The sequence below is a fragment of the Bos indicus x Bos taurus genome, chromosome 10 (genome assembly GCF_003369695.1).
Source record: "Bos indicus x Bos taurus breed Angus x Brahman F1 hybrid chromosome 10, Bos_hybrid_MaternalHap_v2.0, whole genome shotgun sequence".
In the NCBI taxonomy this organism is placed as follows: Eukaryota; Metazoa; Chordata; class Mammalia; order Artiodactyla; family Bovidae; genus Bos; species Bos indicus x Bos taurus.
In genome coordinates, this window is record NC_040085.1 from 31,239,437 (window position 1) to 31,263,849 (window position 24,413).

Genomic DNA, 24,413 nt, shown 5'->3' on the forward strand with positions numbered 1-24,413 from the left:
AAGACACAAGAGACGGGATGGTCTCGAGTTGGCTTCTGGTGGGAGCTCCAGACTGGTGGGGGCGCTGCAGTCTGGGTTCAAGAGCCTCTGGTCAGAGAGCTTCTGCACCCACACCGTAGGCTGAGGCTGCCCTTCTGCACCCCAGCAGGGCCTCTCTGTGAGCACCTGCAGGGCCGGAGATGTGAGTGAGCCTGTGGGGCCACAGCCCCCACATCCTCGACTCAGCACAGACCACAGGGAAGCGCTGGATCAGGGCTGGGCTTTCCAGGCTTGATGGAAACACAGGCAATCCAGACCAGGGCTGCGTGAAGGGGTCCCTTCCACCTGGGGGCCACTTTCTGAAGGGGGCTCCCCCTGAAAAGGGGTAACCCACACCTGCAGAGCCTGCCTGTAGGAATGAAAGAATCTCCTCCAGAGTCAGAGATACGGTGTTCACTCTTTGGGGCCCCAGCGAGGCCCCAGCACCTGTGCTCCCTGGGCTCTGGCTGGGCCCAAGGCTCGGAAGCAGGGGCTGTGGGGGAGCCAGCCAGCCCCTCTCTCCAACCCCCTACCTCCCGCTGCAACCGTGGACTGCACGACACAAGGAGAGCAAGTTCTTATTCAGGTGGCTTCACAGGACTGTCTGCTCACAGTCACGGGGCTAGGCTGTGTATCTAGATTCATCCACCCTGAAGCCCAGCAACCATCCTGAGGGAGGCGTCCCTCACAGTCCAGGCCGGTGAGAGGGGCAGGGGCTACAGCCTGCCCTTCAGAGCTGGGTGGGATCCATTACACCTGAACCTCAGCCTGTGGCTGGGAGTGAGGGGCATGCTGCCCTTGGGTGGTGGGGCAGATCCCCTGTATCTAAGAGGAGCCTCCACCCTTGTCCTCTCCCTGGGAGGTCCCTCTTACCATTGACTGGCTTCCCAGCACTTGGGATGAACCTGAGCTTCCTTGTTGTCCCAGGTCCAGTCAGGCACCAACAGATGTCACTGCTATGCCCCAAAAGCGGGCACTCCACAGGGCACCGCCACCCGATTACTCCCACTGCCCCTGCAGGTCCCCGTCACAGCACCCTGTCTCCATGTCAGCCTATGCCCAGCCCACCATGCCTTCACAGAGCAAGACTCCCCATTGCCAGGTGGGGACCAGAGCTTCCTGCTCACATCTGAGCATCAGTTCTTATCTCAGCTTAGAATGTCTCTTCTGCGCCCCACAGTCCACAGTCTCATAACAGCCCCAGTTAAAAACCTTTCCTATGGCCAACAAACCCCCGAAAAGATGCTCAGCATCGCCCATTATTAGAGAAATGCAAATCAAAACTACAATGAGGTATCACCTCCACATCTTTCAGAATGGCCATCATTTAAAAAATCTACAAACAATAAATGCTGGAGAGGATATGGAGAAAAGGAAACCCTCTTGCACTGTTGGTGGGAAGGTAAACTGACACAGCCACTATAGAGAAGAGTATGGAGATTCCTTAAAAATCTAGGAATAGAACTACCATATGATCCAACAATCCCACTACTGGGCATACACTCGGAGAAAATCATAACCGAGAGGCGCATGTACTCCAATGTTTGTTGCGGCACTTTTTACAGTAGCAAGGACATGGAAGGAACCTAGACACCCACCGACAGATGAATGGATACAGAAATTGTAGTACATATATTCAGTATTACTCAGCTATGAAGAGAATGCATCTGAGTCAGTCCTAATGAGGTGGATTAGCTCAGAGTCTATTATACAAAGTGAAGTAAGTCAGAAAGAGAAAAAACAAATATTATACATTAATGCATGCATGTGGAATCTAGAAAGATGGTACCGATGAACCTATTTGCAGGGCAGCAAGGGAGATGCAGACATAGAGAACAGACTTGTAGACACAGTAGGGGAAGGAGAGAGTGGGACGGATTGAGACAATAGCATAGAAATACACACATATTACCATGTGTAAAATAGAGAGCAAGTGAAAATTTGCTGTTTAAAAAAGGGAGCTCAACCTAGAGGGGTGGGATGGAGTGGGAGATGGGACGGGTTTCAGGAAGGAGGAGACAGGTATACCTGTGACTGATTTGGGTTGATGTGTGGCAAAGGCCAACACGATATTGTAGAGCAATTTCCCTCCAATAATTGTATTTTGTTCTATATTTTTCAATACTGTACAATTATAATTTTCGATATTAAAAAGAAATCCTTTCCTTCTAGGAAGTCCCTCTTCCTCCTGCCTCTGTAAGTTTGTTTCACCTCCCATTAAGAGCCTTGGCCCAGGCGTCGCGTGTGATGTGAGCACCAGAGGACAGGGTGGAGCTGCACGGCCCTTTGCACACAGATCTCAACAGAGGTGGTTGTATTTGAGGTTGTTGGGTAGGTTGTTAGGAAACTGTTCATCTTTTTCCCAAGTTCAACTGTAATAAAGCTACTGTACGTGATGCCAGGACCAGCTTCTCTTGGGCTGTGACTGACTGCAGCCCCTGGGTCCAAATCCTGTTGGTCAGTACAGATTTGGAATGTTTGCATTGCAAGTAACTGAAGTTTCAAGTCAAATGGGCTTACACAATATAAACGTAGCATACTGGTCCATGTAACTGGAAAGTCTGGCAGGAGGAGAACTTTAGGTGAGGTTTGATCCAGCAGCTCAAATGATGCCACCACAGGTTTGGATTTCCTTTGCCTTTCTCAATGCCTCCTTCATCTTCATGCTCCCTGGGGTAGCTGCTGCCAGCCTAAATCCTCCAGCACCACTGGGCACTTCTCTCACAGCTATTTATATTGTGCCAATAGGCTCACTTCTTTGAACTGCACGGTTCAGAAGACAGAACATCTTCCTGAGAGTTGGAACAGAAGTCTGAGGGACCTCTCATAATCACATGTCAATTTCTGAACCATTTCTGTGACCAGGTAGATGAAATACTCTAATTGGCTCAGCCAATCAGGATTCATCCTGGAAAGAAGGAGTGGGATCTGTCTCCCCAAACTTCACCGTTCAGTTTGACGGTGGGGAAGTAGAGAGTGGCCTGTAGAAGGAAATTCCAGTCTGGATCACTAAAAGGGTAGGTGGGAGCCAGTGTGAAAACTCCAGATGTCTACTATGGGTGCTCTGCACCTGCTGGGCATGGCAAGAGGTAGAGCAGTGCCAGTCAGCCAGGGGTTGCATCCTAGCACTACGGCACCCTCAGGTGTCTGGCCAGCCTCGGTGCTAGAGAGGCCCAGTGATGCCCCGTCCCGGGCCTCAGAAGAGTCTCCTTGACGGTCCCTTCCAGTCTTGGCTTCCAGTCACTCTTGGTCGGTGCATAAACCTCCCTCAGTGCCTGCTTCCAGACTTGGCCTCTGCCCACATCAGATGGAGCTGCTTTCCTGCTGAAGAAGCCCCCATCTCCCACCTAGAGAACATGCGAGACAAGGGTCACAGGGATGGTATGCCAAGGGGCATGCCCATCCCTTAACTCCTCTGCCATGTTTCAGAACGGTTCCAAGGGATGCCTGCTTTATTCCCAAGACAACTGGCACACAGTCACTGAAAAACCAGAGCCAACGGGAAAATGTGACTTTTTTCAGAAGTTTATTGATCAGTAGACTGTCTTTTTTTTGACATTTTGAAACAAGATTACAAAAAAAATAGAAGCATTGTGTATTAATAGCATTTTTTGGCTAATTAACATGTCGCCTGGTACACTTAAATTCGGCCCATGTTTACCTGGAAAAAAAACGCACTGGTTATCTGTCCTAAGAAAGTTACTCTTCCGCCACATTCCATGGAGGAAATAAACAGTGCCTCTTTAAACGCTTTCGTTATCTCCAAGGCAATCTGTCCGTGGCATTGCTCTGGGCATCAGGAAGGAGCAGAGCTGCCAAGTGGAAAGGTCCCAGTGGTGGCTGTCAAGCCATGACTCTGGTGGTTAAACCCCATCCTACATGGTGGATTCCAGCACAAGACACCCCCAGTGTTACAGGGGCGGCTGCTGAGACCCAGTGGACAGGGAAGGGCCGTGGTTGGAGCAGTGGGGCCAGGGCTCTGCTGAGGCCTTTCCTGTGGGCCTGTAAGCGGAGTGGCGGTTGGAGGAGAGCACAAGGCATTTGGCTTCTTCTCACATGTTCTCTGACCCAGCTGGACACCAGTCCCATGATATGGAGTAAGAATCCAACTCCTTAAGGCCCACCGCTCTGTGGGAGGGGCCACAGCCCTCAATCCAAGCGTTCCTGTTGCACGATGACAAGTGTTCCAGAGAAGCCAGTTCAGCCCCAGAGAAGCAAAAGACAACTGAATGCACGGCCCTCGCCACGGAAGAGTGCCCCCCCACCGCCCTCACCGGGCCATCCAAGCATGTGGCGAGCAAAGAATCCACGCAGGACGCCAAGCAGGCTGGACATCAGCGTGTGGCCACAGAGCTGAACTCTGTGATCATGAGCTGTACATAAAACAGACTTGAGATTCTTAGGTTTTCTTCTGTGGAGTCATAGACAGCATGAAGAGTTTTAGAGTTCTAGAGTTCAGTTGCTTCCAACCCCCAGCCATCCGTGAGTGCTCTAGGGAGGGGGCTCCTGGACAGTCGGGTGGTACTGGGAGGACAACACAGTCGGCCAAGGTGTCCAGATCCTGAGGGGTCTGTGTTACCAGCCCTGCTGCACATGGCCAGGGGGTAACGGGTGTTTTGGATCCAGACTCAAGGAACTCTGTGCAGGTCCTGGGGAGATGAGGGTCCTCACTTGGCTGCCATTCCTAATAGTTTCCAGTGTTTTTCTTTCCCATCAACTTTTCACGATGAGTGACTTCAGGTTTTTAAAGAAGATATTAACAAAAATGCACACACAAATTCCTTTTTCTTCATTTTTTTCTCAGCATTTAGCTGATAGGTGGTCTCCTGCCAGAGGTCATGGGGTGGTGGGGTGGGGATCACCCATGAGATGTTTCTATCCTCATAGCATCAGAAACACCTCCTCTCCAGCTACTCTAAAACAATATTCCTCTAAGTCAGTATATAGACAAAATCTACATATACACACATTAACAAGTGCCAAAAATATATACTCAGGACATATGTGTATATATTTATCTTTATATACGACAGCTGAACATAGCAGGATCAATCTGAGTGGAAATCAGCTAACTCTGGCATCTCCAAACCTCTGGACAAATGAACTCTCTCTCCTTCTCTCTCAATCTTGTCCTTTGCTGGAATCAACTGTGCTCACATGCCTGGGTGGTCCTCAGGTGTTTACAGAACCATCTGCTCAGATTACAGTACTGGAATTACAAATGTCTCTTTTCTATGTGTCTAATTAATTTCAAAGTGCTCATTAAGACTAAAACCATGTTATGTATTTACTTCTCTTAAAGCTAAATTATTTAGAAAGTAAGCTAGGGAGCGTGAGGGCTGGCATCTGGGTAAATGTTTCTCTAAAATAAATGTTTTTAAATCTGCAGTTCTGCCCTTGATAACATCAGGGGGGGAAAAAATGTGGTTTTGGGAAGACTTGGGTGGGGCTGTTTGGATTGCCTTCATTTTTGGTGCCGGCAGGTTCCAGGCTCTGTGGCCATCACAATAGTGATGAAATACCATGTCTCTCTTACTGCATAAGTAATGGTCATGGAAAGCCACCTGCATCCCGCAGCTGGAGCCCACATAGAGGCTGATCTCCACTTGCCACAGGCGTTTGGGTGAGTGGTCCAGAGAGGTTCACACCGGGGCCCTGGGAGAGAGAACACTCAGGAGCTGATGTACAGCTAAGTGCCCAAACCCTGCCTCATGAGGCACCCATGGTACGAACCACATAGATTCTGAAGAAAAGGCTTTATATGAGAGATTCCATCTTATTTCTGCATAAAGGCCTTTATCCTTTATACAGAAACTGTATTTTAAAAACTGGACATGATAAAAATGCCCATTTTCTTGTTACAAAAATAGTTTCTAACACTAGTAGACCGACTTCTTCTGCCTTCTAGCCAGTGAGGGTGGGCAGGCCCCTCACTCCCTTTGTGTCCACAGGGCCAGGACATGCACCAAGCCATGTTTTTGCTGAATTTAAATCCTGTCATCGACCAAAGAGCCTTGGAGACATGTGACCACGCTAACTGAGGACTGGGGAAAGCCACCTCTTTTCTTCCTCTAGTTTAAATAGTCTTTGCTACAAACGATTGGACAGACAAGTAAAGCTCATCTTCAGATTTCAATGTGACTAGAATACTAGAAATCTCGCCAGGGGTTAGTAAAGGTTGTGAGTTCCAAATTTCTAACCAAATACAACTTTGCTGGGAAGGCTTTGGGTTGGGGGAGCCCTGGGAAGGCCAGCCAGTGGATGCTGTGGGGGACACTCCCTGTGGCGTGGCTGCCTGCTCCGCTGGCCAGCAGAGGGACGGGAACGTGCAGACAAGGCGTGTCCTTCCCTCAAAGCCGGGGCAGCCCTCTTCTCTTTGGTAGATGGTTTGGAGAGAACAGAAACCTCTGCTGTTTTTTTTTTTTTTTTCACTCTAAATTAAGCAGGGAACAAAATAAATAAGCTGGTCTTTGCTGCCTCCCGTTGCTCTCTGAGGGAGAGCTGGGCTCATAACAATGAACAGTTCAGTGGAGCCTAGCAGTGCCCCCAGCTCACTCCCTGTGGTTCCTGGGATTCCATATCCAAGTTTCTCCAGGCTTCCAAGGACTTCCTGGAAGCCTTCCTAGAATCTCCCTTTGTTCTCAACCCTTCAAACTTCATATCCATCCCCTCTCCCCAGTATTTTGATAGAAACTCAGGGAATTTTAAGGTAAAAGGACCTGATCTAGGGTCCAGTGTCTGCCCTTCCCATTCTACAGATGGGGAAACTGAGGCACAGGGCAGGCAGTGTCTCGCCCAGGGTCACTCAGTGAGCTGGTGACAGAGTGGGCCTCGGGCCCAGGCTGCCCTGATTCCCGCCCCACACTGCCTTCCCTGTGCGTGGTCTGCCCCTTAGTCGGCCTTGGACAAGGACTTCCTGTGGGAGGGCGGCACGAGATGGGGGGGCAGGCTGCTGGGCAGCTCATAGCCGCTGAGCTTGATCTTTATGAGGTGCTTGGCCAGTGCGAACTCCTCCTCGTCCAGCATGCCATCGCCGTCACAGTCAGCCAGCTTCCAGATCTTGCCTAGGACGCTGTTGGGCAGCTTGGAGGTCACCATCTCCTTCTTGGCGTTGATGCCTGATATCTTTCCGTTGATGGGTGACAGGGTGTAGAAGAGCTCGTCGTAGACAGGCTTGTCTTTGGCCACGACCCACTCCTCCTCATCGGCGCCCTCCTTGGCGCCCTCCCCGTAGCCCTGGTTGAAGGGGCTCTCGGCCGTGCCGTCGAAGGCGCCACCCTGCACGAGTGGCGGGGGCATGCTCATCTCCTCCTGGCTAATGAGGTTCATCAGCGACGAGATCTTGTTGGTCAGCATGTTGTCCACGGCCTCAATCAGCTTGGGCTTCAGTGAGTGGAACTTGGTGAAGTCGTAGTTCTCAAGCTTTTCCTGGAAAAGGAGAAACCACAGACTTGGTTAAAGCCCTTCTGCAGGAAGCAAACAAGGAGAGGGGTAGCTGGAGGGGACAAATGATCCCTTAAAGCCGGAAGCCCATACACTGGGCTGTCCAGAGCTCTCTCTTTGCTATGGTTCCCATATCTGAACTCACCAGGAGTGGCTTTTGGAACAAGAGGCAAGATACATGGGATGCAATGTTTTCCTGCAGTAGCTGACCGAGGTTAGCAACAGCATGAGGGACAGTGAACCCCTAGGACTTTGAGACAAAATTCCTTCACCCTGCCTTTTTTATTTTTAAGCACTCTAGAGATCTAGTATTTTAGCTTTTAAAGAATTTTACACACCTTACATACTTCAGCTGATCTTTACAACAATGCTCAGAGTTAGGAAGGGCAGGTATCAGTAACCTACAGAGACCACAAGGGATGTACTGGCGGAGTCAAGACCAGAGCCCAGGCCTCCTGCCACTCAGCTAGCCTCTTAGTGCTGTAACGTGAAGCTGTGATAGAGCTGTCCGTAGAACCTATTTAAGTAAAATGATTACCGAAAGATTACGGTGACCAGTTAAAAAATAGTTTACGGCACAAATACGTAAAAGTTGAAACTGGTGAGAGAGAGGAGGAGGGATGACAAGTGTTAGTCACTCAGTCATGTCCAGTGCTTTGCGACCCCCATGGACTGTAGCCAGGATCCTCTATCCATGAAATTCTCTAGGCAAGAATATTGGAGTGGGTTGCCATGCCCTTCTCCAGGGGATCTCCCTGACCCAGGGATTGAACCCAGGTCTCCTGCATTGCAGGCAGGTTCTTTACCATCTGAGTCACCAGGGATGGGAAGGGCAAGTACAAATGCAGCCAACAGAGCTGAGAGGTCTTAGTGGGATGAGGGTGAGTCTCAGCTTCATCTCCCAGGAGGGCTGGTGGAGCAGAGCACAGGGTCTGGAGATGGCTCTAGTGGATGTGGCAATCACCTGGCCAGGACGGGAACCGACTGCAGATGCCACAGAGGTTCTGTGAATGGCTTTGTAGAAACAGTCCTTCCTGCTTTGGTTTTCCTTGGTTACTCACCTTCCTTCCACCCATCCATCCATCCATCCATCCATCCATTCATCCATCTAATCCAACATTTACTGACCATTTGTTACATGCCAGGCCCTGCTCAGGAATTTAAATATGAAAAGCCACAGTCTCTGCCTTCAGGGAACTCATATTTCAAAAAGGGCTTGACTTAGCTTACAGTGAAATGATGATAACGTAAAATAGAATAAAGTCACTAACAAAGGGAAAAGACAAGAAACTGAAAGAAAGAGGGAAGGAACCATCACATTAGACAATGAAGACTGTGAAAGACTATGTTCCTCAGCTGCCCTGGCTGGGGCCCAGGGATCATACCCCTTTGCTGTAGGAGGGGAAAAACCACCTGGTTATCACAAGAGACAAATCCTCTCTGGTCCTGAACTGTGAGAGTCACTCAGGGGATTTTTAAAAGGGGCCTGAAAAATCTAGTGAAAATGTCTTTTACAGCAGTTCTGCCAAATAAATGCAAAGAATTCCAGATATGGTGGTTTTTATTTGGGCTCTATGTGAAGTATTTCTGTTTGGACAATCCCAGAGGGCCAGGGAGGGGCCATCCAGGGGTGTGGTTTTCTGGACACGAGGCAGGGAGACTCCCGAGGGCAAGAGCTTTCACATACATACCCCTCAGACCTGACTGTTCTGGACAGAAGTCATGGGACAGGCAGTTAGAAAAAAAAAATGCAACTCTGTGTCACCATAAATACCACACTTTCATTGTAAATAACGGGAAAAACTAGTAAGCAAAAAATATCTTAAATCACTTATAATACCATCACCCAGCAACCAGCTTTGCTAACATTTTGGGGGGGATACATTTATAGCCATTTTAATAAACACACACACACACACACACACACTCTTTAGTTGAAATAAGACAAAACTATTTAACAACCTGCAGTTTAAAGAAATAATGTATCATAGCTTTTTATGATATCAGTTTTACACAACCTTTTTAAAAATTTAAAATTTTATCTGATTTAATTTTTAAAATTGAACTATGGTTGACTTACGAGATTGTGTTAGTGTATAAAAAAGTGATTCGGTTTTATATATACATAACCTTTTTCAGATTCTTTTCCATTATAGGTTGTTATAAGATATTGAATGTAGTTCCCTGTGCTCTACAGCAAAATCTTGTTATTACTCAGCCACAAAAAAGAATGAAATATTGCTATTAGTGGCAACAAGGATGGACCTGGAAATTATCATACTAAATGAACTAAGAGAAATATAAATATCATACGATATCACTTATATGTGAAATCCAAAAAATAATACAAGTGAACTTATTTGCAAAACAGAAACAGACTCCAGATATAGAAAACAAACTTACGGTTACCAAGGGGGAAGAAGGGAAAGGGATAAATTAGGAGAATGGGAATAACACCACTATATATAAAATACACAACCTTATTCTTAATAGCAACATGATAATGAACTGTATAGCTGGGTCCTTCCTCCTTTATCCTGTTCCACGTAGCTGGACATTTAGGTTGTTTTCAGTGGAGAATCAAAATTGGGGTCTCAAGGGTATGTTGGCAGGGCAGACATTCTGTGCTGTTACTCAAAAGTGGAGTCCTGAGCTTCAGATGGTGGAGGGGACAGAGCTGGCAGATCTCAGGAGAGGTGCCTGCAACACTCTTCTCAGCAGCACGCTCTGTGGCTGTCAGAGCAGGCTGGGCTGGGCTGACACCTGGCCAGCAGCCTGCACTCAGCGCAGCGCAGTGAGTCAGCACAGGTCTGGTTTCTAAGGTACCTTCCAGTTTTCATGTCCTCCATCCTCACTGACAGACCACAGTCACCTGCATGTCACCCTAACATCAGCAGCAAATGATGCTGCCAACACTTTGGGCTCCTGCTGCTGGCATCTCGGTTGGTCAGCCAAGGGGACTGAGAAGAGAAAGCAGGCAGCCTACACAAAAATCCCAGTGCTGCTGGGGTAAACAAGTCTGGATTCCCCTGAGTGCACAACACCTACCCTATTTCCTCATGAATGAGCCTCAGCTCTGGGCGCACACAGAGCCTCTGTGTCTGGCCAAGCGGACGAACGAGGGTGGTGCCCGCCCAAACTTTCCACCCGCCTGCAGGGGACGTGGATTCAGGCTGCAAATCCCTGGAAAACATGCCAGGGGAAATGGCCACATATTTGCAGAGGTCGACAGGAAGCAGCAGCAGCAGCCATTCCCGCCCTGGAGGGCACAAAGGAAGTAAGCTCTATGCTCACGTGTGCTGTACCCGCCTGCCCAGTCCTGGCCGGGGATGGGGTGCGGTCCAAGTTAAACCACGCCATCCCTGCCCTCCCCAGGGTAGCTCCAAGACTTGTTATTGGGATGAACATACACTGGGGAATTTATAAAGATTTACCCATCAACAACTGTATCCATCCAAGCCACCAAGCCTGGGATCCTGGAACTTCCTCCCAAGAGACAAAGATCAGTCCCAGCCCAGCTTTCGCTGGGCTCTCCCCTACCCACCCACTTCCAGCATGTACCAGAAGCATTTTGGAAACCCCTGGGAGGGTTGGGGCGGTAGGGATGGCTCTGCTGCCCTCTGCTGTTGAAATGCTGCCAACTCATCAGCTGTGGGGGACCAGTTCTCCAAGGAGTGGGACACAACTTGGCAGCTAAACATCAGCTGTAAGGCCCTGTTCTCCAAGAAGGATAACTGTACCACCCATCAAGGTGGTCCTGCCACTGCTCCCTTCATTCTGCAGCATGGTTGGACATGCTGCTGCAGCAAATCAGATTCCCTCCCCAGGCAGGCAGGTACACTGCGGGTCATTGGCCTCCCCCACCACCAGGCAAAAGCCTGCAAAATACAATTGGCTCTTGGCTACGGAGAAGAGTCACCCTGCCTAGCTTGGTCCATGAGAGCACAGGGACAGCAGAGACTTAAAGCTGGCCCCGGTGAGCTCTCTGCGAGACCCTGGGATGTGCCAAAACCATAATCATCTCCAACCTTCTGCCCCTGCACTGTCCATACACAGGAAGGCTGACTGTCTGTGACTGGAAAGATAGATGCTCAGAGGCCCTGACCCACACCCAGACCCTCAGAGCTTCCTGGTTGACGGCAAACTAGCTTGTGTAGTAAGCGTGCCCTTCGGGCTTCAGGCCTGCCTTGTTCCTTGGGGATTCCCTGAAGGACTGGGGTGACGCGATCAAGGCCTGGCTGGCTTCCCAAGGAAGAATCCTTGGCCACCTTCCAGGAGTTTGCTCCAGAAACCACCGGTCTATAAGCCCTGTGAGAGTCAGGTCTAGATCAGGGTCTGAGAAACTCACTACCCTAGAGCCTGCTACAATATTAACAAACATACACTAACTTATTAACTCACTCAACACATACTTGCTGAGTGCCTGTGATACCCCAGGAGCTGGGGATATGGCCAAGAAAAGGACACGGGTCACTGGCTTCATGGAGTAACAGCGTTCTATGGGAGGCACTAAATAAGACACTGAATAAATTAATTATACCAAAGCTCAAAGACACATATATTGCAACAAGGAGCATATCGCCCAACAAAGAGCTTTGCTGTCAAAATGTCACTGCCAGTCACAGCCACAGCAGCACAGGCTGTAACCCAGACTGGACCTCTGTAGGGGGGACAAGGATTTTTATTTTTTGCTGTTTACTCACTGGTTTATTCCAGGGGCCTAGAACAGTGATTGGCCATAGTAGACTTACTTTTCTTAGGTGAATGCATAAAAGAACACAGGTGATGGGCCCCCCAGGTGTCCAGTGATGGTGCTAAAGCGCCTGGGGTGGGGCTTGACCACAGGGTTCTCAGGGGAGGTTCAGGTCCTTCCTATGTCACCCAGCTACGTGGGCGGTGGCTGCTCCTGAGACCTGAGGTGGGGGACTGCCCCTGGTGACCAGCTCAGAGAGGCCTGGTGGCCCTCTGACTGGCCAGGCCCAGGCGAGCATGCTCAGGAGCAGCTCTGGTCGCAAAGGTCACTTGCTCTGTACGGAAGTTCCCCGGGGACAGGCAGGGGGGCCTGTCAGGAAGCCTTCGGGCCTCGGGAGCAGTGCTTTGTGGGTGGGGCATCGAAGGAGCCTCAGGAGACGACAAAGCTTGGATGCCCCGTTAGGCCACTGTGCACGCAGTGTATTTACTCACAGCCACCAGTTTAGTCAAGAGACCGATTTCCCTTCCAAAGTATCTGAAGGACGCAAGGGAACAGTTGTCCTTCAGTTTGGTCACGGGGTGCAGGGCATAACCCAGTTAAAGCAGAACCTACTCAGGAAGAGGCCCCAGGAACCCTCAAATTAGCCATCTTGTGACGAGAAAAAAAAAAAAAATCCAATCCATCATCTCAGTACAGGAGTATCAATTTCACTTAAAAAAAATATATATATGTATATATATTTCTATATATTTTTTAAGCTGACTAGACCATTTTTGACCAGATCTTATCTACCAGATGCATTCACCTTGATCCCAGGCATTGCAACAGTAAGTGTAACCCACTCCAAATTTAGCATGTACTTTATATATAGAGAGTTAACATTAACAAACCCCTCAGGATTGACGCTGCCCCTCCTGAGGCCTGATCTTGCCTCCACTACCGATCCCTCCTCCTCCCATCCCCCTCCCCCCTGCAGGCTGGCCCGAGGCTCACAGGCCCAGAGTCTCCAGGGTGTGGCCAGTGTGTTGTAAGCTCTCTTTGGCCCAGGTAGTGTTCTTTGAAATTCAGAGCCAAAATCTGAAAACCAGGGGCCTTCACATACAAATCCAGATCTCCAGCTTCTCATGAACCATCCAGATCTGCACTCTCATAGGGCAGTGACCACCGGGAGGACAGGGCCTCCCCACTGAGGAGGGAGTAGGTATTCCCCAATCTGCTCCCGCCGTGGGCCCCACAGATTCTCATCGCACTTGCAGAACTCTCTTCCTCTTGGTAGAGACATATTCCTCAGAACCCACATTTCTATCAAATGTGAGAAAATAAGAGGTGGATGGCCTGGTTTCCTTTCACCTGGCCTGCCTGCCTCACTTGTTCCAGTTACTACTGGCTGCTGGCTGCAGGAATCTGAACCGTGTTGCCTGCTTTCCAGAGAGGACTGTGGCCTCCAGTGCAGATGGGTCCTTGTACCAGACAAGGAGATGGTCCAGCTCTCTGAGGAGCCAGATGGGGCAGCCTCACTGGCCTCCCTCCTCGCAGGTAGGGAGGATAAGGTCAGTGTTGAAATCAGCGGTTACCAAACACCACTGCCAGAAGGTGGACATATTGGTCAGGCCAGGGTGGCAGCATCTGCTCGGAGTCATCTGGGCCTGCCCAGACACAACGCAGTGAGACTCTGAAATTAGGACAAAGGCTGCCTGAAGCTGACCTTTCAGGAAAACCTTCAGTGAGCACAGCTCACTGTCCCCAGTGGACTCCAGCCACGGCCACAGCCCACCATGGCTTCTCACTGGGCTCCTGAGCCTGCAGCGGCAACACTGCCCAAGCACATAATCACGTGGAGCAGTGCTGGGGAGGGCCGGTTTGAGAAGGCCCCCTGAAGCTGACCTCCAAGGTCACTCTCAGCTCTAATTCCCTAAAGGCTCTGGGATTCTAATAAAAGAGGTACCACCTCAGTGTAAAACAACCTTGAACACAGCCTAAGGAAGCTAGCTATTCAGAGGATTTTTTCAGGCAAGCTTAATTTACTTCTTGAAATATTTCCCCTTTTTGTTTAAATGTTTCAGGAGGCAGGCAATTTCTGCTTTATTCACAGGCGCCTATAATCATGGATTACTAGGACGACAAAAACACTGCGTTCTCCTCCATTCTAAACCACGAAACGGATATGTGTACCCAGAAACCAGCGGGACCAGGTGGCAGTGCCCCTCCAACCCTACCGGTGATGCTGTGATGGGCCTCCGTACCTGCATGGCCTTGACCTTGGGGAAGTCCCCTGCAGAGATGTGGTATTCTCGCTGTAGCTGAATGTAGATTTCTGGCAACCTGCTGATAAGTTCTCTCTTCTTGTTTTCTTTTCCAAACATACTTGGCATCTCCTTCTTCAGGAAGCTGATGATGTAGGCATGTACCTGAAGGGGTATATGTCAGTGAGGACGTGCCATTTAGAACAGAGATGCAAACAAGATGGCATCTTTATGCATCGTAACACATAACAGGCACCCCAAGGGCCATGGTCCTTGGGACAGGAGGAGGGTGAGAACCTGGTGGAAAGGGATGGGGGTGCTGGGTGGGAAACAGCCTGGTTCTGGTGACTAACCTAAGAGAAAGGTTCACCAGGGCTGGTATATAGGAGCACCAGGAAATGAAGCTGAGGCTGATGGAAATGGCTGATGGGCATGGAAATCTGTGCCCAGTGAACAGTGAGATGAGGACTCCCATAACTTCCCTTCAGACAGTTTAGATCTCAAGATCACTGAGGTCATTTCGGCACAAGACCAGCTGCCTAGGACCAGGCTGGAAAACAGAAGTGCCCTGTGGGAGAGGGAGACCTAGTACATGATGGGGGAGCCCCAGAAACCTTGGTCACTTAGGGTTAGCTGGCCTGGCACTATTACCCAAAGGGTGGTGAATTCTGATGGGAGGGCTCTGCTTGGCTTGTGTCACCTCCTTCCCTAAAATTTCCACCCTTCTACTGATTTCCAACTTTAGGATGTTAAAAAACGCTCATAAGGTTCTCTTTGTATATCTAGAATTCTACAAAGTAATTTAGAAGCCAAGAAAATAAATAAGAAAAGATGAGAAACAAGGCAGTGATTACAAAAAGAAAATGACTATGTAGCTATGGAAAATTCTATTAAAGAAAACAGATGCCTGCTATAATCTTGTGGAAGAATGAAAATTGAATAGAGGGGGTAAGCAGATACATTCCATGGCTCAGTTGAGGGCCTCTGTGTATGGATATACACCAGGCACAGCCAAAAACATTTTGCTAAGATTTGAACACTAAAGTGCGTGCATAGTGCAAATGCTGACATGTTTGGACCAGACAACGCTAACTTCTCCTCCTGTATAAAGGTCATTTTAACATAAGCACACCCTGTGCTGCCTGGCTATTTCTGCAAGTATGACTGGGACAGATGGCTGGATAGCATCACCGACTCAATGGACATGAATTTGAACAAACGCTGGGAGACAGTGGAAGACAGGGAAGCCTGATGTGCTGTAGTCCATGGGGTCATAAAGAGTTGGACACAACCTAGGAACTGAACAACAGCAGCAGCAACAACAGATTGGGAGAGATGCTTTTACACCTTCCTGTCACTGGTAAACTTACTTACTTTTCAAATTAAAACAACTTAAAATATTCGCACAGTTCTTCAAGATAACTAGAGAAATCCAAGGTTTGGGAATCCTTTTATTTAGAATCATGGGCTTTAACTGCATTCCTGAAGATATGATGAATAAGTATTAACACTTGTAAGACAGGTAATTTCCTTGGCTGGATTAGTGAATACCTGGCTTGGTTTGGATGGGGCGGGGGAGGGCCTGTGTAGCTCCAAAGGACTTGGAGGGGTTGTCACATTCCCCTGGGAAGAATAAGCTGTCACCAGCTGTCCTTGCATTATTTCCTTGGCCTTGGCCCTCTTGGAACCTCTGGACCTGTGGACCCCTCTCTCCACCTGCCCTGCTTTGAAGGTTCCTCCCAGCTAAAGGAGCAAGTACCCCCACCTGCTCAGCCTTCTATCCACAAGGGCATCTTTCCAAGACCCCTTCCCAGAGCCCACATCTGGGGCAGCTGCCAGGGCCCTGTCCAGGGAAGGCTGACTCTCCACCCAGTCCATGGGACTGGCACCTTGTTCTTGAACATCGCCTGATCCCCAGGGGCCTGTGTTCCCTGGGTTGGGCTGCAGGCGATATGCCCCTGCCACAGCTCTCCCCGCCCTGCCGCCTGCTCTCCATCCCTGCCCTCGAGGTGCTCACTGCTGATGACTAAGGCTGCTGGATAATGGGCCACCCTTGGATGCCAGGCCTCAGGGCCCGCCTCCTCCCACCTGTCTGGCATTACCTGAGTCGTGACCGCAGGTGACCTGCTCATGCTACACGCTGCTCTCAGCCTCAACCTCCACTTCCAGGAAGCTCTACTGGCCTGTTCTGGGGAAGTCTCCTGTTGTCCTGGCTCTGCATGGTCGCCCCCTCCTGGCTTTCCCTGGGCATCCTAAGACAATAACCCGGGGTCAGATTCGATGCATGGGCCCTGCCTTTAAGATTATCATGTTATGAGGCAAATTACAATCCTTAGAATCACAGAGTATTAAATCTAGAAGGGGTTCCTTTAAACTGATTGAATTCCTGGTTCCAGGAAATTCATATGACCCAAGGTCATACAACTAGTTAGGAGATGCCCGGCTGGCAGTAGCATTCATCTGCCTCATTCCCTACCTTACAGAATCAACTTTTTGTTAACTACTTTTTCTGGGTGTGAATGAAAAATTGTACTGATGCTGCTGAAATCTGGAATTTACACCAAACTGTGTCCAATGGAACAACTTTGAGGTTTGGCTTCTGATTGTTCCTAACTCACAGGGAAGCTTTGGAAAGATCACGTACTCTTCTCTCCCCAGACTCAAAATGGATGCATTATGGCACATGATGTCAGTAAAGACTGCAGTCTTCTAGTAGGACTGAGTCTTGTGAGTTTCTAAGAGCCCGTCGTAAACAAGGGGCAGCCAGGGTGGCTGAAATCCCCACTCAACTTGAAAAGCTCCCTCCTGCCCTAATGTGTCCAAAGGTGTGTCCCCAAATTACACAGGACCGAGGGCCAGATCTGGCGAGGGTCCTCAGAAGGAGGTAGAGACAGTCTGACTCTTTGTTGTTTATAATCAGAGAAAATTAATCAAGAGGAAGAGGAATAGGATAAAGCGGAGGTGGGCAGGATGGGACCTCGTTTTGGGAGGCTGGGTCAGGCCACCGCTGCCCACTCGCTCACTGGACAACTCTGGGTGAGCTGTCCCTTCCCTGGCCTCTGCTTGCTCACCCACAAACTGGAGCTGACAACCCTTACCTCACAGGTTTGTGGTTTTGAGAATCGAGAGAGAGCACGTATTTGAAAGCACTTTGTCCATGAGAAAGAGGAGTAAAAATGTTAATTGATCAATGACCAGACACTTGTAGCTGGAGGGGTAGTAACACCAGAGGTGGCTTGTGGCTAATTTGTCCTTACAGAACAATGAATAAACTCTCCATATTTAAATAGTAACATGATTAATCTGGGTTTCAAGTTCTTCATTCACAAGCAAATGGCACTGAGCCCTGTTGAACTTCTGAACGTTTTTGTCTTGTCCAATTCACCCTTTCCCTTGTATAAAACTAGAAAAGTCCCTACTCATCAAATGGTGATGACCAAGGGTAAGCCAAATGGCTCAAAATGTCAGGTTTTTTTTTTTTTCCCCTGGGCTAATAATGAGCAGAGAAAGATGGATTAAATGAACATGGATTTATAGTTCACATCTATACTCTGCCACAATCTCATGAACTATGTCCAGTAACAAGTGTTTGTATATCCAATGCTGAGAAGCATTTACACAGAGAGATACTGGCTATAACTACCATGGGCTTGGAGGGCAATCGCAGCAGTGAGTGTGGGAAGCTTGCAACACGCATGGACAGTAGGAATGGAAAGGCCTATGGAATCTGGATACTGGTGAGCGATGTGGAGCCAGTCAGGCCAGGAAACATGGTTCTGCATGGAAAACCTCAGGGTCGCCCAGGTTTAATATGACCTGATAGAGATCTGCACCTTTGCAGGTCCAGCTGGAAACCTGCATAGAACATTTAACCTGTGGGGATCAGCGCATTTTAAAAGTGGATTTATTATGATATATAAACTTCAGTTCATAAACTGAAGACCTAGAAGATGAACCCATGAGATAGTAAGTGTGAGGCTTCAAGATGCAGCTGATTGGCTCCCACTTGGGTTCCTTATTCTGTTGAAATCAAAGCTGGAACCAATAGCGGATGTGATTCTGAAGAGCCTTAAAGGGGATGCGAGGGGCCCACCCAGTCATCTGAGTCAGCCTTCAAAGAGATAGGCTACCCTGTGTGTGCGGACTCAAGCTAGGACTCAAGCTACTGACACACCCCCAGTAGCTTGAGGCTGCTGACTGAGCTATTTTTAAACACCGCCTGGAAGACTAAGCATCAAAGGGACAGCTACCAGCCCTCGTAGAATGATTCTTACATAACTTAGCTTGGGTCCATGTGGCGAATTTCCAAATGTCTAATTTCGCCCCCAGAAGGAATGGGCGGTACAGACAGACTGGAAAGCTCAGTCTCCAAGCCACATACGATGAAGAGGAGAACACACTTTGAAGACAAAACTAAATTCCACAGAACTATACTAAATGCCCCAAACCACTGACCTCTCCTTTCCTTTCTCATTTTTAGTTTGTTCCTTCCTCAAACGTTGACTCATTTTTTTTTACTGAACAAAGGTCTCCAAGTGGGTGGGAACCTTTCCTATTCGTGAGCAGTGTCTTTATAAAAGGTGGGGTCCTAGAGTAAACTTGCCTTGCTTTTTATCTTTGTGCATTTATCCCACAAACTACTATGATTTAGAGTTTGAACCTTATTTCATTAAAAAAAAATTTTACATTGACCAAGTTTTTCAAGTCTTTATTGAATTTTTTATGATATTGCTCCTCTTTTATGCTTTGGTTTTTTTGTTGCCAGGCATGTGGGATCTTACCTCCCCAGCCAGGGATCGAACCTGCACCCCTTCCATTGGAAGGCAGTCTTAACTACTGGATTACCAGGAAAGTCCGTGAACTTTATTTAACTTGGCTATTTTAATGATACTGGATAAAAGTAAATTCTTATCTTCTAAACCTTTGGTGGGGGCTTTCCCCAAACAGATTACTCTAAAAAATCATGAAATGAAACTTGACTGGCATCTGAGATTATGAACAGTCTTCAAAGAAAGATGTCTACCGATATCATAAGATATATACTCTTTGAGGCTAACCAAAAAACCCACTCTAAAGATTTCCTGTCCCTTGAAATAAAGGACTGGGGGAAAAAATGTAAATAGAAAAAGTAGGGAAATCATTAAGTTTCAAGAGATCTTTAGTAAGAGTGCCATTTTTCATATTATGGGAAATGTCATATTTATGATACTTGGATTACTGCAGAACTCAGCAGGACATTAACAATGCCATTTCTGGCTTTTATTTCTGGATGGGCCACTAATTCTACCTAATTATGGTGGTCTAAATAGAAACACTCCACCCACCAACTCAGAGCTTCCCTGGTGGCTCAGTGGTAAAGCATCTGCCTGTAAGGCAGGAGATGCAGGTTCAATCCCTGGGAAGATCCCCTGGAGAAGGAAATGGCAACCCACTCCAGTATTCTTGCCTTGGAAACCCCATGGACAGAGGAGACTGGCAGGCTACAGTCCATGGGGTCACAAAAGAGTGGGATACAACTTAGCAACTAAACAACAACATACCAATGCAGATCTGACACCTGCCAGGTGACATCTGGAATCTTATCCTTTGCATACTTTCAAAATCACAGCTTGACAAACTTCTAAACTGTGTAGGGTTTATGTGGATGGAGAATATTATTGAATAGTCAGAATGACAGATTAATGCAGAAAGCTAGGGCATAGTAAAGACCAACAGATGCTGTCCACGCTGCATTTCAGGTGAATGCTTTCCGGACCAGGGAGTCAGGCCCACTGGAGTTTGAATCTACAACTTCAGGCTGGGAAGTCCTGGCTAAGTCAGGTCACCTTTCTGAGCTTCATTTCCCTTGTATGAGAAATGAATGTCCAACTCTGCATACTGTGGGCAGGATCAGATGAAATAACACATGCAATGCAAATCATGGGGCTTCTAGAACATTACAGACCCTCAGTCAAGGTTGGCCTGCCAAAGGAAAGCTGGATCAGGAGAAAGAGAGATGAATATATCAAAACCCAAGAGCATTTTTATGAAACAGGCACACTTCAAAGCGTAAAGCTCAGGTGACCCCTTGTCCATTTCAGCAACAAGTTCACAAATGGAACATAAAACTGCAGACAGTGTATGAAGTGCATGGCACTGGTTAGTGGTCAAGGCTATTGTGCTGAGTTCAGCTTCTCTGCCTGAGACTGTTTCCTGCCCCCCTGCCAGCCTGGTGCCGCCCCAGGAACACACTGGCACAGCTCAGGCTGGAAACATCCGTACTTCAAACATTTTCCTTTATGAAAAGGAACAAGCCAGATACTATTCTTAGGAAGAAAAAAAAAAAGAAGACAAGCTTTTTTCCTAGAAGTAAGCTCAGCAATTTGACCGCCCCCTGCCCCCACCCCCTGCCTCTACACAAGGGCTTTCATTATTCCCGTGTCAGGCACAGCAGCATTCTGTGCCTCTAAACCCAGGCCACGCCAGCCCCTTCACAGGGCCCAAGGTGCCAGGATGGCAGCAAAATCCCATGCGCTTGGCACTCCCAGTGAGCCTTTTGCCTTTTATTTATTTATATGATCAAACATAGCTGCATCTTGAGTTACCAGGCCCTCAGCGATGCCTGGTAAATTAAAAAAAAAAAAAAAGTCCATGGGCATTTAAAAATAGTTTAAAAGATCTTGAGATCTGCAAAGGCTATGACATCATTTACCAGCCTTGGTTATACAATCATTTTGGGTATTACATACCCTGAAGGTGAAGTTCAGTTATATCAGCTAGAGAAGAGAAAGACCACATACCAGGGGGTCACTCACCGGGCAAAAACAGACTTCCTGCCACTGAGCCAGGGAGGGAAATCATCTCAGGAGAGCTGTAAATTAGTGGATTTACAAGCCTTGCAGAACTGTAACAAAAGTGGCTGTTCCGGGAAGGAAGCAGCTTGTACGAGAAGAAAAGATAGAGAGCTGTGACTCAGGAGCACAGGTGACTGCAAATCAGCGGAACATGGGTGGAGGGTGTGAAAAAGCCTTAGGGGGAGCAAGAGGAAAGAGCTGATCCAGGGATGATGGGCGGGGTCGCAGCCAGCGGGGTGTCTGGTCGCAGCCAGGAGGGATGCTGCCCTGGAGCACACAGGCATGCAGGCAGTGAGGAGGGGCTGGACGGCTGGTCACCTGCACAGTCAGTCACCCTCAGTGGAGCCCTCCCTGCTCCCCACCCCAGCCAGGTCCCTTCTCAGAGCACAGTGTCTACACCTGGGCACTCACAGCTCACCATTCTGAAGAGGGGAGTTTGGCGCCTCCTCCTTCACCTGACTAGGCTGCCCAGCCCTGGCCTAGGGTGCTGTTGACCTTAGTAGGCAAAGTAATGGTCGACTCTAGAAGGCTGGCCTGTGGGCCCCTAGGCCAGAGCAGAAGCCCCTCGTGGTGCAGCAAGAGGAAGTGGGGATACGCAGGTTCTGCCATCAAAAGTTGAAGGAAAAATGAGGCCTCCTGACCAGGGATCTGGAGAGGCGGCCCAGGACTGCTTCTAGCAGAAAGGACAAGACCAAAGCAGAAGGCTAGACTGGAAGCCAGGAGGGCTGAATTTAGTTCTTTGTCACTAAAGACCTCTGGTTCCCAAACTTGATTGATCATCAGAATCACTGGGGGAGCTTTACACACACACACACAGACACACAGACTGACAGACAGACAGACACACATACACACACACACTCTACCCCCAATCAGAGGCTCTGGGGCAGGGCTTGGGAACTTACATTGCTTAAAGCTCCTGGGTGCTTCTGATGATCACTGGGACTAGATAAACTCTAGAGGCACTTATGGTATTAGGTGTTAGAGGACTATCATTTTATGAAATGTACATACAGTTTTTAAAGAACCTTTTTTTTTTTCTGTACTTTTTCTTAGAGGAGTCACATGCTCCCCTCTCTTCAGAGGCACAGCAAAATAGACTATGCTGTTAACACGAGGGTGGTCAGATCACTGCCCACCACCTGGAGGCACAGACTCCTGGGGCTGCTAAAAGGCTCAGCCATGAGGCTGGAGAGTGGGAACCACAGCCCAGAATGGGGATATGGTGTACCCCCTCCCGAAATGCCATAGTTGGTGAGCTGGGCTGAGCCAACCTCCTGTGACCTCTCTGTGCCCTCGTGTGACGCAGGGCTCCATGCCTTAGGCACAGGGTGACAAGTGCTGGTCCCTCGGCACCCCAATGGTCCCACCAACGCCACCTTTCTCTGGTTCGGTGGGTTATCTTCCTGCCATCCTAACATAGCAGCAGCACCCAGGTGGTGAGTGCATGCATTTCCCCAAGTACCGGGTGCTACGTCAAGCACTCTGCAAGTCAGGTCACACAACCCTCCCAAGCACCCTGGGATGTGCTCTTACTAGTTCCATTTTATAGACTGAGTCAGGCTTGGAAAGGAGTCATTTGCCCAAGACCACAGAGGTAGGAGCCAGAATCTAAAGAAGATACTGATTGTCAGGCTTGCTTCATAACCCTTCCATGTCCTGTTCCCTGAGGCTCCTGGAGTAGAACCTCCGCCTGAGGTGCGTGTGGGAAGAGTCCCTGCCCAGGCTGCTGCTGGGGGTCTCCAGCTTACCTTGGCCAGCCGCGCTCGCTTGATGAGGTCATTGAGTTTGCGCACTGCCGCCTTCTGGGGAAGGCTCTGGATGTCTCTGAACAGGTCCTGGGCCTCGGCCTCGAAGAGCCTTCGGTTGTCAGTGTTCTGCAGGGGCTGCGTCCAGAAGGAGCCGATGTAGACGCGTAGCACCTCAGGTGTGTTAATGACCTTGCCCAGGGACCACATGAGGGCCCCATAGACTCGCATCAGCTGTTGTGTGTCCACTTGGTCGGCCTTGTTCAGCACTACACGGATCTTGTCGTCTTGGCCCCTGAAGGCCTTGATGGCCTCTGAGAACTCGTCCGAGATGTCCAGTTTGTGTGCATCGAAGAGCAGGATAATCCTGTCCACCCGCTCAGCGAACCACTGAAGGACCTGGCAGAAGTCATACCCTGTGGGGAGGGAAGGGGCAGGTCAGTGCGGCCGACTGCTACGGGGGCTCAGAACCACCTGGGTCTCCAGCAGCTGCCGAGGAGAGTGCCCCATCTTCAAGCTGGAGGAAGGGGAGGACTCATGATATGAAAATTGTTTCAAACGGGGCCCCCTGGGCTGGATGCATAGAGTTAACACTGGGGATGCTGGGAGTCCTTGCATGGGCCGTGCCAGGGGATACTGTGGTCACTCTAATTGGGCAATGCTTGCTTCCATATTTGTAATTTCTTTTAGCCCCCAGGAGTCTCTTGTTTCACCTAGTACGGTCTTTTGGTTTAATGGCAAAATTGAGTGATGGCCCTGAAAAAATACAGGCCACGGGTCAAAAGCTCTCAATTTCTACCAAAGTCTCACTTTTCTGAAAGTAGCAGAGCTGGAGAAGGAAGAAACCTAGTGGCCACCTGAAGTCTCATGGAGTGTACAGGAAGTACCACAAAAGGGAAATTTCCATCTATCTAAATTTAAGAGTGTTAAGGAGATCAGAGGTTGACCTGGCCAAAACCGTGACCTATATTTATCATTTGGACTATTTATATCTTACGTATGTTGTAAATATTTTTAAAATTGTGTTTCACAGCCATTCCATGAAATGGTCTCTTGCCAATTTCTTTCTAAAAATGACCAGACCCATGACAATTCTGTTTATTTTACCTTGGCTGTGTACCAACACACTCCAAATCACGCACCCAAATCAACACTCCTCTCGGCTTGTGGTCAAGGCTTTTGAGCATTTCTCAGGGAGGTAAGTCCCATGAGAAGCAAACAGAAGGGGCCAGCCTCCCGGGCTTATTTTTATTCTCAAGGCTGATTAGCTCTAGAATCAAGCCTCAAAGCAGTGCAGTCAGAACCCAAAAGGGATATTTCCTGACCCTACTTTTCACGCTCTTGCCTCTTTTTTTAGATCTGGAAAACTTTCAAACACATATAACAGTCTAGAGAATAATGTGATGAACATTGACGTGCCCAACCTGTACCTTTA

The 24,413-nt window shown here is 48.8% G+C and overlaps 1 protein-coding gene across 1 annotated transcript in view; it reads right to left on the reverse strand.

Moving 5' to 3' along the window:
- Positions 1 to 3,529: 3,529 nt before the first annotated feature.
- Positions 3,530 to 24,413, reverse strand: part of EHD4 (EH domain containing 4) — an 87,307-nt gene continuing 66,423 nt past the window's right edge. The window contains exons 4-6 of the mRNA XM_027553619.1: positions 22,982 to 23,394; positions 14,398 to 14,562; positions 3,530 to 7,446 (exon numbers count right to left, since the gene is read on the reverse strand). Coding sequence (XP_027409420.1) covers positions 6,910 to 7,446; positions 14,398 to 14,562; positions 22,982 to 23,394 — 1,115 coding nt within the window. The 3' untranslated portion in view covers positions 3,530 to 6,909. The remainder of the gene's footprint in view (positions 7,447 to 14,397; positions 14,563 to 22,981; positions 23,395 to 24,413) is intronic.